The sequence below is a fragment of the Phoxinus phoxinus genome (genome assembly GCF_949152265.1).
Source record: "Phoxinus phoxinus genome assembly, chromosome: 6".
Lineage (NCBI taxonomy): Eukaryota > Metazoa > Chordata > Actinopteri > Cypriniformes > Leuciscidae > Phoxinus > Phoxinus phoxinus.
In genome coordinates, this window is record NC_136881.1 from 132,112 (window position 1) to 147,555 (window position 15,444).

General features: G+C 52.3%; 1 protein-coding gene across 1 annotated transcript in view; it reads left to right on the forward strand.

Moving 5' to 3' along the window:
- Positions 1 to 2,399, forward strand: part of hikeshi (heat shock protein nuclear import factor hikeshi) — a 29,312-nt gene extending 26,913 nt beyond the window's left edge. The window contains exons 5-6 of the mRNA XM_079615015.1: positions 1,818 to 1,936; positions 2,142 to 2,399. Of these exons, the coding sequence (XP_079471141.1) occupies positions 1,818 to 1,936; positions 2,142 to 2,196 (174 nt within the window). The 3' untranslated portion in view covers positions 2,197 to 2,399. The remainder of the gene's footprint in view (positions 1 to 1,817; positions 1,937 to 2,141) is intronic.
- The last annotated feature ends 13,045 nt before the right edge of the window (positions 2,400 to 15,444 follow it).

The window sequence follows — 15,444 nt, forward strand, 5'->3', positions numbered from 1 at the left end:
GCAGGTCAGGGTTGGGGTTAGTGTGTACTGCAGGTCAGGGTTGGGGTTAGTGTGTACTGCAGGTCAGGTTTGGGGTTAGTGTGTACTGCAGGTCAGGTTTGGGGTTAGTGTGTACTGCAGGTCAGGTTTGGGGTTAGTGTGTACTGCAGGTCAGGTTTGGGGTTAGTGTGTACTGCAGGTCAGGGTTGGGGTTAGTGTGTACTGCAGGTCAGGGTTGGGGTTAGTGTGTACTGCAGGTCAGGTTTGGGGTTAGTGTGTACTGCAGGTCAGGTTTGGGGTTAGTGTGTACTGCAGGTCAGGTTTGGGGTTAGTGTGTACTGCAGGTCAGGGTTGGGGTTAGTGTGTACTGCAGGTCAGGGTTGGGGTTAGTGTGTACTGCAGGTCAGGGTTGGGGTTAGTGTGTACTGCAGGTCAGGGTTGGGGTTAGTGTGTACTGCAGGTCAGGGTTGGGGTTAGTGTGTACTGCAGGTCAGGTTTGGGGTTAGTGTGTACTGCAGGTCAGGGTTGGGGGTTAGTGTGTACTGCAGGTCAGGGTTGGGGTTAGTGTGTACTGCAGGTCAGGGTTGTGGTTAGTGTGTACTGCAGGTCAGGGTTGGGGGTTAGTGTGTACTGCAGGTCAGGGTTGGGGGTTAGTGTGTACTGCAGGTCAGGGTTGGGGTTAGTGTGTACTGCAGGTCAGGGTTGGGGGTTAGTGTGTACTGCAGGTCAGGGTTGGGGGTTAGCGTGTACTGCAGGTCAGGGTTGGGGGTTAGCGTGTACTGCAGGTCAGGTTTGGGGTTAGTGTGTACTGCAGGTCAGGTTTGGGGTTAGTGTGTACTGCAGGTCAGGGTTGGGGTTAGTGTGTACTGCAGGTCAGGGTTGGGGTTAGTGTGTACTGCAGGTCAGGGTTGGGGTTAGTGTGTACTGCAGGTCAGGGTTGGGGTTAGTGTGTACTGCAGGTCAGGGTTGGGGTTAGTGTGTACTGCAGGTCAGGGTTGGGGTTAGTGTGTACTGCAGGTCAGGGTTTGGGGTTAGTGTGTACTGCAGGTCAGGGTTGGGGTTAGTGTGTACTGCAGGTCAGGGTTGGGGTTAGTGTGTACTGCAGGTCAGGGTTGGGGTTAGTGTGTACTGCAGGTCAGGGTTGGGGTTAGTGTGTACTGCAGGTCAGGGTTGGGGTTAGTGTGTACTGCAGGTCAGGGTTGGGGTTAGTGTGTACTGCAGGTCAGGGTTGGGGTTAGTGTGTACTGCAGGTCAGGGTTGGGGTTAGTGTGTACTGCAGGTCAGGGTTGGGGTTAGTGTGTACTGCAGGTCAGGGTTGGGGTTAGTGTGTACTGCAGGTCAGGGTTGGGGTTAGTGTGTACTGCAGGTCAGGGTTGGGCAGGGATAACGGTCTTTGATGAGCAGAGTCGTTGTAGATCTGCCTCTGAGTGGGCAACAATCTCGAACGTAGACCTCTATATAAGCCGACTCTATAATAAACTGTACATGTGTTCAGCATTCTGCAACTAACATATTTCAGATATTGTAGTAGACTATTTTAAGTCGCAAAGTGAGCAGGATACATTAAACTTCAGCGTACGTCTTCAGCAGGTGTGTGTGTGTAGGTGTGTGTGTGTGTGTGTGTGTGTGTGATGAGAGTCTTTAGTTCATCATGCATTAATACTCAGTTATATCAGAGCACATCTTGTGTTTCGGTGCAGTGTTTGATTGACAGATGAGTGGGCTGGGCTTCACTCGTATCTGGGATGCACTACTGACGTGTGTGTGTGTGTGTGTGTGTGTGTGCCGTCACCGAGACTGAGCCTGTAACGCTCATGAGCGTTTGCTTGTTTCCTCAGTTCACGCAGAAGATGCTGGAGAGCTTGTACAACTTCACCTCGTCTTTTGCGCTGTCCCAGTCCCAGATGACACCTAACCCGTCAGAGATGTTCGTTCCTGCGAGCTCCATCCTCAGATGGTGTGTGTGTGTCCAGATCAGCCTCAGATGGTGTGTGTGTGTGTGTGTGTGTCCAGATCAGCCTCAGATGGTGTGTGTGTGTGTGTCTGTCCAGATCAGCCTCAGATTGTGTGTGTGTGTGTGTGTGTGTCCAGATCAGCCTCAGATTGTGTGTATGTGTGTGTGTGTGTGTGTGTGTAGTGACGATATTCTGTTTCTCTTACAGGTATGAAAACTTTCAGAGGCGAATGATACAGAATCCGAACTTCTGGAAGACGTGATGCGCTCGCGGTGTGTGTGTGTGTGTGTGTAACAGTTTCCTGGAGAAGAAAATAATCATGTTTAATGTTCAGTTTGAGTCTTCATGAGTGTCACCTGGACAAGAATCTTTTTCTTATTATAAATACTGCCTGGCATTCACTGTTTTGCTGAAGACGTTTTATATAACATGGTGAGCTCAATAAATAAATACCATTTGGTTACATTTTATTTGTCATGTCTTGTTTATTTGTAAATTAGTTTTCACAATTAAAATTGATTCAACGCAGCTTTTCAGAAATTCATATCTCAGTTTCTCTGGCAGCAAATGAATGTCCAAATAACTTCAATATATATATACTATATGATATAACTATGGTATGTGTATCGCTCTCCATGTGTGTTTATCGAACCGTAATAATGTTCAGCCGGTTTAGTTTAAGACACTTTTCTATTGTTTGTTTCAATATATTTTGTAATACAGTCTGACATGTGCAGGTGCTTTGCTGACGGAACAGAAGATGTTCAGCCTGTTGTTCATCAGGGAACAGATTAAAAGTCTTTCAGTGACTCACACATGAATAAAAGGTTGAGTTTCAAGGCAAGAGCGGCTGTGTGTGTGTGTGTGTGTGAGAGAGAGAGAGACTGTGTCCGTCCTCACCTGTGTGTGTGTGTGTGTGTGTGTGTGTGTGTGTGTGTGTGTGTGTGTGTGAGAGAGAGAGACTGTGTCTGTGTGACTGTGTGTGTGTCCTCACGTGTGTGTGAGCCCTGACCACAGGTGAGCCCTGACCACAGGTGAGCCCTGACCACAGGTGAGTGCTGACCACAGGTGAGTGCTGACCACAGGTGAGCCCTGACCACAGGTGAGCGCTGACCACAGGTGAGCGCTGACCACAGGTGAGTGCTGACCACAGGTGAGCCCTGACCACAGGTGAGCCCTGACCACAGGTGAGCGCTGACCACAGGTGAGCGCTGACCACAGGTGAGCGGTGACCACAGGTGAGCGCTGACCACAGGTGAGTGCTGACCACAGGTGAGCCCTGACCACAGGTGAGCCCTGACCACAGGTGAGCGCTGACCACAGGTGAGCCCTGACCACAGGTGAGTGCTGACCACAGGTGAGTGCTGACCACAGGTGAGTGCTGACCACAGGTGAGCGCTGACCACAGGTGAGCCCTGACCACAGGTGAGCGGTGACCACAGGTGAGCGCTGACCACAGGTGAGTGCTGACCACAGGTGAGCGCTGACCACAGGTGAGCCCTGACCACAGGTGAGCGGTGACCACAGGTGAGCGCTGACCACAGGTGAGTGCTGACCACAGGTGAGCCCTGACCACAGGTGAGCCCTGACCACAGGTGAGCGCTGACCACAGGTGAGCGCTGACCACAGGTGAGCCCTGACCACAGGTGAGCAGTGACCACAGGTGAGTGCTGACCATAGGTGAGCGCTGACCACAGGTGAGCCCTGACCACAGGTGAGCCCTGACCACAGGTGAGCGCTGACCACAGGTGAGCGGTGACCACAGGTGAGCGCTGACCACAGGTGAGCCCTGACCACAGGTGAGTGCTGACCACAGGTGAGCCCTGACCACAGTTGAGCGCTGACCACAGGTGAGCCCTGTCCACTAGAGTGCGGATCGGGCCGACTTTTTCAGTCCGAGCCCGGCCCGCGTCCGACAGAGCAGTAACCGAACCCGACCCGAGCCCGACAGGCATAAAGATATTTATGTTCGAGCCCGACCCGAGCCCGACAGTTAAAATCCCATTTTTTTCTCATACTAATGACAATTGTACGTTTGTTTGTGTGGAAAGCCCGCTTTTATTAAGCAACTGTAGGAAGGCAATCGGAAATGTAATTGTCAACAGGACAAGCGCATCAGCGCGTGGAGCAACAAGCGCTCTTAACACCTGGCGCGCGCACATTATGCACGCGTTTCGTTGTCACGGCTATATAAACAAATGTCCGCACACAGGAAGACGGACGGTAATATTTTAAATGTATTTTAATCACAAAAACGAACGTTTGCATCAGGTGAAAGCATCAGGCACATCGGCTACCTACATAAGCTGTTTTAAATTTAAAATGTTCAATGCCTTATCGCGCTGATGTGACCGAGCCCGACCCGAACCCGAACATCATTTCTAAATATCTGTCCGAACCCGGCCCGGCCCGTCGGGTACCGGCGGGTCCCGTCGGGCTCGGGTCGGGTATCCATCCTCTACTGTCCACAGGTGAGCCCTGTCCACAGGTGAGCGCTGACCACAGGGGAGCGCTGACCACAGGGGAGCGCTGACCACAGGTGAGCGGTGACCACAGGTGAGTGCTGACCACAGGTGAGCGCTGACCACAGGTGAGCCCTGACCACAGGTGAGTGCTGACCACAGGTGAGCCCTGACCACAGTTGAGTGCTGACCACAGGTGAGCCCTGTCCACAGGTGAGTGCTGACCACAGGTGAGCCCTGTCCACAGGTGAGCCCTGACCACAGGTGAGTGCTGACCACAGGTGAGCCCTGACCACAGTTGAGTGCTGACCACAGGTGAGCCCTGACCACAGGTGAGCCCTGTCCACAGGTGAGTGCTGACCACAGGTGAGCGGTGACCACAGGTGAGTGCTGACCACAGGTGAGCCCTGACCACAGGTGAGTGCTGACCACAGGTGAGTGCTGACCACAGGTGAGTGCTGACCACAGGTGAGCCCTGACCACAGGTGAGTGCTGACCACAGGTGAGCCCTGACCACAGGTGAGCCCTGACCACAGGTGAGCCCTGACCACAGGTGAGCCCTGACCACAGGTGATAGACAACATGAAGATAGCTTGATCAGACGTATGTGAGTGTTACATTTATTTTACGATTAACATACCGTGACTGAGCACAAAACACCTGAACGCAGATAAACGTCCTGTCAGGATAAAGTACATGTGCCATGAAACTCCATTAGTTCATATTTAACAACATATATTGTCAGATTGACAGTTTATGCTTTAATACATTTTTCCAGTCTAATGTCAGTGAGCTTTAGTACAGATGATGTGTGTCTATTTACTCTGGAGAATATTCTGCATGTGATTGAACATGTTTGTCTTAGTTTGAGCTCTAATATTATACATTATTAAAGGGATTGTTCATAATTTACTCACCCTTATGTTGACCTGAACCTGTATGAGATTCTTTCTTCTGTTGAACACAAAAGGAGATGTTTTGAAGAATGTTAACCGTAGCCATTGATGGCTATCATCAACTGTCACGCATACAAGTCATAGAATATCAGTTATTCAATTATTGATTTATTGTTGAATTTGTATTTTACATTGATGATATATATATATACAGTATTTATATATAAATTATTAATATGAATGATATCAGAAGTAACTTCCTCAGTCTGTGAGATGGTGTGTTGTAATCGCTCGTGTTCATCAGTGCTGATGAAGCTCAACCGAAAGCAGAGAAACCATATTCCACATCTTCAGTGTTCCACATCTTCACAGTGTTCCACATCTTCACAGTGTTCCTCATCTTCAGTGTTCCACATCTTCAGTGTTCCACATCTTCACAGTGTTCCACATCTTCAGTGTTCCACATCTTCACAGTGTTCCACATCTTCACAGTGTTCCTCATCTTCAGTGTTCCACATCTTCAGTGTTCCACATCTTCACAGTGTTCCACATCTTCACAGTGTTCCACATCTTCAGTGTTCCACATCTTCAGTGTTCCACATCTTCACAGTGTTCCACATCTTCACAGTGTTCCACATCTTCAGTGTTCCACATCTTCAGTGTTCCACATCTTCAGTGTTCCACATCTTAAGTGTTCCACATCTTCAGTGTTCCACATCTTCAGTGTTCCACATCTTCAGTGTTCCTCATCTTCACAGTGTTCCACATCTTCAGTGTTCCACATCTTCACAGTGTTCCACATCTTCAGTGTTCCACATCTTCACAGTGTTCCACATCTTCAGTGTTCCACATCTTCAGTGTTCCACATCTTCAGTGTTCCACATCTTCACTGGGAGCGTTTCATGCCCTCGCTCTGCTGGAGCGGGTGATGTAATCGTGGCGTGAATGTGAAGCGTGTGGACAGCTTTCCCAAGACTCCAGATCAAACTGATATCCCACATATATTGAGCAACACTCCAGCCAGAGTGCAGATGTTCAAACACACAGAGGACATCACACCAGCGATCCACAGATCTGAACAAACCTGATCGTAATGACAAACACTCCTTTAAAATGTCTTTTGAATTATTTTTGTTTGATATGTTGCATTTGAACATCTAGAGTTCCTTCAGATGTAGAGCAGAGAAACGCTCATCAGGAGCTCGTCGTATCGCGACCTCAGTCCAAACACACAGAACCAGAACCGACACACACCGTACAGCTGAGACATTCGTCTCCAAGAGGTTATATGTCAAATCACACACTCTGTTTACATGAAAACTCTGACATCACGATGGTTGGCTGAGATTATGGACCGCAGGAGACCAAAGTGACTCATGAAATTCAGTGAGGTTGAGGAGAAACACACACACACACACACACACACAAACACACGCACACACAAACACACGCACACACACACACACACACACAGCGTACACACACGCGCACGCACACACACACACACACACACACACACACGCAGGCACACACACACACACACACACGCAGGCACACACACACACACACCGATAGAAACACACACACACACACACACAGACCGATAGACACACACACACAGACCGATAGACCGGCATGAACCAGTCTGCCTCTCCAGAGCTTCTGGTCTCGTCCCCTCACTCGGCCTTCACTCGTTCTCCTCCCTCGTTTTCCATGCAAGTGGGCGTTTGTGTGAATAATATTACACAGAGTCATTCCGAAGGGACGTTTCCTGGCATGTTTGCCTCTTATTGAAGGATTCCAGTGTTTCAAAACTATTGTGTGAATTTCAGTGATGCTGAGGAAGCCAACACCCGCTGCTCGTGTCTGCAGAGCTGAGTAATATCATGTGAACGCTGAAAATCAGAGCCGCCACTCTCAGTTTTTATGGTTTGATGATCAGCTCAGATCAGAAGTTGAAACAGAGAATGAAAGGTAACTATAGTTGATAAAAATAGATTGTCTCGTTTGTCTATAAATCCACACTCCAGAATAAAGTGCTAATGCTAATGAGTCGCTAGCAGAGCGTTCCCATTCCAGCACTTATTTAAGTCTGACCTGACCATCAGACTGACTGAATTCAGTTCTGCTGTGGGACACCCGTATAATGCTATTTTTCTTAATCTCCTTTAAGCGCAAAGGAGCACCTAGCGCACGTTCAGCAGGGTTCTCAGCGTCACTGAGTGAGGAGAAGCTGTCTGATGATGTTATCGGTACAGAGGAGCGGCCCGCGACTACAGCGTGCTCTACAGCGCCTCACGCTCACCCAGTTGCCCTGCTCTACAGCGCCTCACGCTCACCCAGTTGCCCTGCTCTACAGCGTCTCACGCTCACCCAGTTGCCCTGCTGCGCGGCTCTACAGCGCCTCACGCTCACCCAGTTGCCCTGCTGCACGGCTCTACAGCGCCTCACGCTCACCCAGTTGCCCTGCTGCGCGGCTCTACAGCGCCTCACGCTCACCCAGTTGCCCTGCTGCGCGGCTCTACAGCGTCTCACGCTCACCCAGTTGCCCTGCTCTACAGCGCCTCACGCTCACCCAGTTGCCCTGCTGCGCGGCTCTACAGCGTCTCACGCTCACCCAGTTGCCCTGCTGCGCGGCTCTACAGCGCCTCACGCTCACCCAGTTGCCCTGCTGCGCGGCTCTACAGCGCCTCACGCTCACCCAGTTGCCCTGCTCTACAGCGTCTCACGCTCACCCAGTTGCCCTGCTCTACAGCGCCTCACGCTCACCCAGTTGCCCTGCTGCGCGGCTCTACAGCGTCTCACGCTCACCCAGTTGCCCTGCTGCGCGGCTCTACAGCGCCTCACGCTCACCCAGTTGCCCTGCTCTACAGCGTCTCACGCTCACCCAGTTGCCCTGCTCTACAGCGCCTCACGCTCACCCAGTTGCCCTGCTGCGCGGCTCTACAGCGTCTCACGCTCACCCAGTTGCCCTGCTGCGCGGCTCTACAGCGCCTCACGCTCACCCAGTTGCCCTGCTCTACAGCGCCTCACGCTCACCCAGTTGCCCTGCTGCGCGGCTCTACAGCGCCTCACGCTCACCCAGTTGCCCTGCTGCGCGGCTCTACAGCGCCTCACGCTCACCCAGTTGCCCTGCTCTACAGCGTCTCACGCTCACCCAGAGACCCTGCTCTACAGCGCCTCACGCTCACCCAGTTGCCCTGCTGCACGGCTCACAGCGGCTCACGCTCACCCAGTTGCCCTGCTGCGCGGCTCTACAGCGCCTCACGCTCACCCAGTTGCCCTGCTGCGCGGCTCTACAGCGCCTCACGCTCACCCAGTTGCCCTGCTCTACAGCGCCTCACGCTCACCCAGTTGCCCTACTGCGCGGCTCTACAGCGCCTCACGCTCACCCAGTTGCCCTGCTGCGCGGCTCTACAGCGCCTCACGCTCACCCAGTTGCCCTGCTGCGCGGCTCTACAGCGCCTCACGCTCACCCAGTTGCCCTGCTCTACAGCGCCTCACGCTCACCCAGTTGCCCTGCTCTACAGCGTCTCACGCTCACCCAGTTGCCCTGCTCTACAGCGCCTCACGCTCACCCAGTTGCCCTGCTGCGCGGCTCACAGCGTCTCACGCTCACCCAGTTGCCCTGCTGCACGGCTCACAGCGGCTCACGCTCACCCAGTTGCCCTGCTCTACAGCGTCTCACGCTCACCCAGTTGCCCTGCTCTACAGCGTCTCACGCTCACCCAGTTGCCCTGCTCTACAGCGCCTCACGCTCACCCAGTTACCCTGCTCTACAGCGTCTCACGCTCACCCAGTTGCCCTGCTCTACAGCGTCTCACGCTCACCCAGTTGCCCTGCTCTACAGCGTCTCACGCTCACCCAGTTGCCCTGCTCTACAGCGTCTCACGCTCACCCAGTTGCCCTGCTCTACAGCGCCTCACGCTCACCCAGTTGCCCTGCTCTACAGCGTCTCACGCTCACCCAGTTGCCCTGCTCTACAGCGTCTCACGCTCACCCAGTTGCCCTGCTCTACAGCGTCTCACGCTCACCCAGTTGCCCTGCTCTACAGCGTCTCACGCTCACCCAGTTGCCCTGCTCTACAGCGCCTCACGCTCACCCAGTTGCCCTGCTCTACAGCGTCTCACGCTCACCCAGTTGCCCTGCTCTACAGCGTCTCACGCTCACCCAGTTGCCCTGCTGCACGGCTCACAGCGGCTCACGCTCACCCAGTTGCCCTGCTGCGCGGCTCACAGCGCCTCACGCTCACCCAGTTGCCCTGCTCTACAGCGCCTCACGCTCACCCAGTTGCCCTGCTGCGCGGCTCACAGCGCCTCACGCTCACCCAGTTGCCCTGCTCTACAGCGCCTCACGCTCACCCAGTTGCCCTGCTCTACAGCGTCTCACGCTCACCCAGTTGCCCTGCTCTACAGCGTCTCACGCTCACCCAGTTGCCCTGCTGCGCGGCTCTACAGCTGGAGCCCAACAATGTACATTGTTCACTAAGCTAGTCGCATCTAAAGCCCTTGCACTCTTACTATCCTCGATTGAAGTTTGGATGCGTGTCTAGTTCTGAAGTCTTTTCCGTCAGCCTGACTGTCTCCCTGCATTTCTCACATGTGAAGAATATGGTTACATTTAAAGATGCCGTACCAAGTATGACAACGCTACGTTCAACTGCTTTTGAAATTATGGTGTTTATTTCACTTCCTGAAAAGTAACCGTTTTGGACGTCGGAGTTTCATCGGCGATATATATGATCAGCTTTAGTGCAGCTTGTGTATTTCTGGAACACACCGAAGCACGTGAACAATATGAAGGAGTGAAACACAAACCGCAGCCTTTGAACAATCAGAGGAAGACGCGGGTCACACACCGTGAGCGGAAACCAGACGCGGGTCACACACACCGCGAGCGAAAACATGCGTGAGGAAACATGAGGAGGAAATCCAACCCATATTCCAGCGCTCCTTTTCCCTGTGTTTATGAGGAAGGCATCGACAGAGTTTATGACTGCTAAACTAATGCACGGATTCACAGTTCACATCTGGCCTGAGAGTCATAGTTCAGCAACGGGGAACACTAATACTGCTCTATTATTAATCAATAACTACACAGGAACAAATGAGTAACACAGTATTTAAATTCTAATAACTAATATTAACTAACATGAAACTCTGATTAAGGAATTAGTAAGTAATAGCGCTCAGTTGAATAATGTAGTTCACTAGCTAATCAGTGACTACTGTTAATTCCTACCAGAGGCCTGGAAGAACTGCTATATGGGTTCATAATTAATGTGAAAAATGCACAATATATAATTTATTCTAAAGTGAAGGTCATGGTAACCCAATAGGAACGACTCTAGCAGGAAGAAGGAATTGCTAATGATTTGGAACAGTTTTCTAAAGATGAATAACTCTAGTATAATGACTGAAGTTTTGAGGTATTTGTGAGATAATAATAATGATAATAATAATAGCTTCTGATGGATTTGATGACTCGAGTCATTACTCGTGAGTTACCATGATCTTCACTTCAGAATACTGATCCTAACTCTTAGTGATCATTTAGAATGAAGTTGAGTCATTATCTTACAAAAACCTCAAAGTGATCCTGCCACTCGTGTCCTTCATCTGTTCCTGTGAAGTTGTTCATTAACGACGGAACAGTATTCGTGTTACCAAGCAACGGTAACTCTTATTGAAAATGAAGAATAATCCAGAGTAAAGTGATCTTAACCTGGGCTTTAGAAAGACCTCCGGGCTTAATGTGGACACAATCCCGGCTCTCCGCTCGCTCTCGGGCTTGGGTCTGGAACTACAGTGGAGAGAAACAGACTTGAGACACGTTCCTCTGTTTGTGGGAATAACTCACCGTTAGCATTTCTCCTTCTGGGATCTCTCAGGAACTCGGATCCTGTCAGGAAGGGAACAGAGTTTCTGACTCCCATCCACACCCAACATTCAAAGCTTCAAAACAAACCCACGCTGCGGACTCACCCTGTGTGTGTGTGTGTGTGTGTGTGTGTGTGTGAGAGTGTGTGTGTGTGTGTGTGTGTGTGTGAGTGTGTGTGTGAGAGAGAGTGTGTGTGTGTGTGTGTGTGTTTGACTCACTTCCACTGCTCTTGAATGGTAAAGCCAGGTGTTTTCAAGTGTGTTACTGGATGTGCGTTTGCACCTCAAGCGATGACCAGCCAGAACCACACAATGTGAACGGATTGTAAAACTGTGTAACAATAAGCACTTTGTGAAACAGAAACACCCCAGCAGCAATAAGAAGAACTATGTTGCTTTGATTTGATCTGATTATGTGAGATCTGATGCCCTCATGATCAGGGCGGAGAACAGTCCTTTCACTGTCGTCCAACAGAGCATTCATAAACCACAGCTGTAGGGACAAATGTGATTCTGAGACTTTCTGATGAACATGCGAGTCATTTGTGTTGCTATGCTGTTGCTAAGGCGTTCTGAGTGCCTGTCCGTCATTTCTAGGGTGATTCTCAGGGATATTCTGGGGCCGGATTCACCAAAATCCATCAGAGAACCTAGGGGAAAAGATAGTAGGAACAAATAAGTGCCAGCTCATAGCAAAGCGGGAATAAGCAACAGTATATACAGTTAAGGCTATTTCACATGAACTGGCAGCAGCACCGCTGGATCCACATATGCAGCATATGAACATGAGCCATAACTGACGAGAATAAGCTAAAAGACTCCACAACATAAGATATTCAACAGTCGAGCACGATCGAGAACAACACAAGTGTATCCATTAAATATAATGAAAATCATGCTCTGATCCGGACTAAATCAGCGCATTCAAGGTGTAAAGCACACCGGACCGGGTCGAATCGTGGCCAGCCATGGATGAACACCCGAACATCTCCCTGACAGACAGAACGAGCGGATCTCAGAGTCAGAGCTGTGGACATAACGTCACTCTCAGCGTCCGACAGAGCCGCCTCAGAGTCAGAGCTGTGGACATAACGTCACTCTCGGGCGTCCGGCAGACCCTTCTCAGAGTCAGAGCTGTGGACATAACGTCACTCTCTGTGTCTGACAGACCCGTCTCAGAGTCAGAGCTGTGGACATAACGTCACTCTCGGGCATCCAACAGACCCGTCTCAGAGTCAGAGCTGTGGACATAACGTCACTCTCGGGCGTCCGGCAGACCCTTCTCAGAGTCAGAGCTGTGGACATAACGTCACTCTCGGGCATCCGACAGACCCGTCTCAGAGTCAGAGCTGTGGACATAACGTCACTCTCGGGCGTCCGGCAGACCCTTCTCAGAGTCAGAGCTGTGGACATAACGTCACTCTCGGCGTCCGACAGACCCGTCTCAGAGTCAGAGCTGTGGACATAACGTCACTCTCGGCGTCCGACAGACCCGTCTCAGAGTCAGAGCTGTGGACATAACGTCACTCTCGGGCGTCCGGCAGACCCGTCTCAGAGTCAGAGCTGTGGACATAACGTCACTCTCGGGCGTCCGGCAGACCCGTCTCAGAGTCAGAGCTGTGGACATAACGTCACTCTCGGGCGTCCGGCAGACCCGTCTCAGAGTCAGAGCTGTGGACATAACGTCACTCTCGGCGTCCGACAGACCCGTCTCAGAGTCAGAGCTGTGGACATAACGTCACTCTCGAGCGTCCGGCAGACCCGTCTCAGAGTCAGAGCTGTGGACATAACGTCACTCTCAGCGTCCGACAGAGCCGCCTCAGAGTCAGAGCTGTGGACATAACGTCACTCTCGGCGTCCGACAGAGCCGCCTCAGAGTCAGAGCTGTGGACATAACGTCACTCTCGGGCGTCCGACAGACCCGTCTCAGAGTCAGAGCTGTGGACATAACGTCACTCTCGGCGTCCGGCAGACCCTTCTCAGAGTCAGAGCTGTGGACATAACGTCACTCTCGGCGTCCGACAGACCCGTCTCAGAGTCAGAGCTGTGGACATAACGTCACTCTCGGCGTCCGACAGACCCGTCTCAGAGTCAGAGCTGTGGACATAACATCACTCTCTGTGTCTGACAGACCCGTCTCAGAGTCAGAGCTGTGGACATAACGTCACTCTCGGCGTCCGACAGACCCGTCTCAGAGTCAGAGCTGTGGACATAACGTCACTCTCGGCGTCGAGTCAGAGCTGTGGACATAACGTCACTCTCTGCGTCTGACAGACCCGTCTCAGAGTCAGAGCTGTGGACATAACGTCACTCTCTGTGTCTGACAGACCCGTCTCAGAGTCAGAGCTGTGGACATAACGTCACTCTCGGCGTCCGGCAGACCCGTCTCAGAGTCAGAGCTGTGGACATAACGTCACTCTCTGCGTCTGACAGACCCGTCTCAGAGTCAGAGCTGTGGACATAACGTCACTCTCTGTGTCTGACAGACCCGTCTCAGAGTCAGGGCTGTGGACATAACGTCACTCTCGGCGTCCGGCAGACCCGTCTCAGAGTCAGGGCTGTGGACATAACGTCACTCTCTGTGTCCGGCAGACCCGTCTCAGAGTCAGAGCTGTGGACATAACGTCACTCTCGCCGTCCGACAGACCCGTCTCAGAGTCAGAGCTGTGGACATAACGTCACTCTCGGCGTCCGACAGACCCGTCTCAGAGTCAGAGCTGTGGACATAACGTCACTCTCGGCGTCCGACAGACCCGTCTCAGAGTCAGAGCTGTGGACATAACGTCACTCTCGGCGTCCGGCAGACCCGTCTCAGAGTCAGAGCTGTGGACATAACGTCACTCTCGGCGTCCGACAGACCCGTCTCAGAGTCAGAGCTGTGGACATAACGTCACTCTCTGCATCCGACAGACCCGTCTCAGAGTCAGAGCTGTGGACATAACGTCACTCTCGGGCGTCCGACAGACCCGTCTCAGAGTCAGAGCTGTGGACATAACGTCACTCTCGGCGTCGAGTCAGAGCTGTGGACATAACGTCACTCTCTGTGTCTGACAGACCCGTCTCAGAGTCAGAGCTGTGGACATAACGTCACTCTCGGCGTCCGGCAGACCCGTCTCAGAGTCAGAGCTGTGGACATAACGTCACTCTCGGCGTCGAGTCAGAGCTGTGGACATAACGTCACTCTCTGCGTCTGACAGACCCGTCTCAAAGTCAGAGCTGTGGACATAACGTCACTCTCGGGCGTCCGACAGACCCGTCTCAGAGTCAGAGCTGTGGACATAACGTCACTCTCGGCGTCCGAGAGACCCGTCTCAGAGTCAGAGCTGTGGACATAACGTCACTCTCAGCGTCCGACAGACCCGTCTCAGAGTCAGAGCTGTGGACATAACGTCACTCTCGGGCGTCCGAGAGACCCGTCTCAGAGTCAGAGCTGTGGACATAACGTCACTCTCGGGCGTCCGACAGACCCGTCTCAGAGTCAGTGCTGTGGACATAACGTCACTCTCTGTGTCTGACAGACCCGTCTCAGAGTCAGGGCTGTGGACATAACGTCACTCTCTGTGTCCGACAGACCCGTCTCAGAGTCAGAGCTGTGGACATAACGTCACTCTCGGGCGTCCGAGAGACCCGTCTCAGAGTCAGAGCTGTGGACATAACGTCACTCTCTGTGTCTGACAGACCCGTCTCAGAGTCAGGGCTGTGGACATAACGTCACTCTCTGTGTCTGACAGACCCGTCTCAGAGTCAGAGCTGTGGACATAACGTCACTCTCGGCGTCCGACAGACCCGTCTCAGAGTCAGAGCTGTGGACATAACGTCACTCTCTGCGTCTGACAGACCCGTCTCAGAGTCAGGGCTGTGGACATAACGTCACTCTCTGTGTCTGACAGACCCGTCTCAGAGTCAGAGCTGTGGACATAACGTCACTCTCGGTGTCGAGTCAGAGCTGTGGACATAACGTCACTCTCTGCGTCTGACAGACCCGTCTCAGAGTCAGGGCTGTGGACATAACGTCACTCTCTGTGTCTGACAGACCCGTCTCAGAGTCAGAGCTGTGGACATAACGTCACTCTCGGCGTCGAGTCAGAGCTGTGGACATAACGTCACTCTCTGCGTCTGACAGACCCGTCTCAGAGTCAGGGCTGTGGACATAACGTCACTCTCTGTGTCTGACAGACCCGTCTCAGAGTCAGAGCTGTGGACATAACGTCACTCTCTGTGTCTGACAGACCCGTCTCAGAGTCAGAGCTGTGGACATAACGTCACTCTCGGC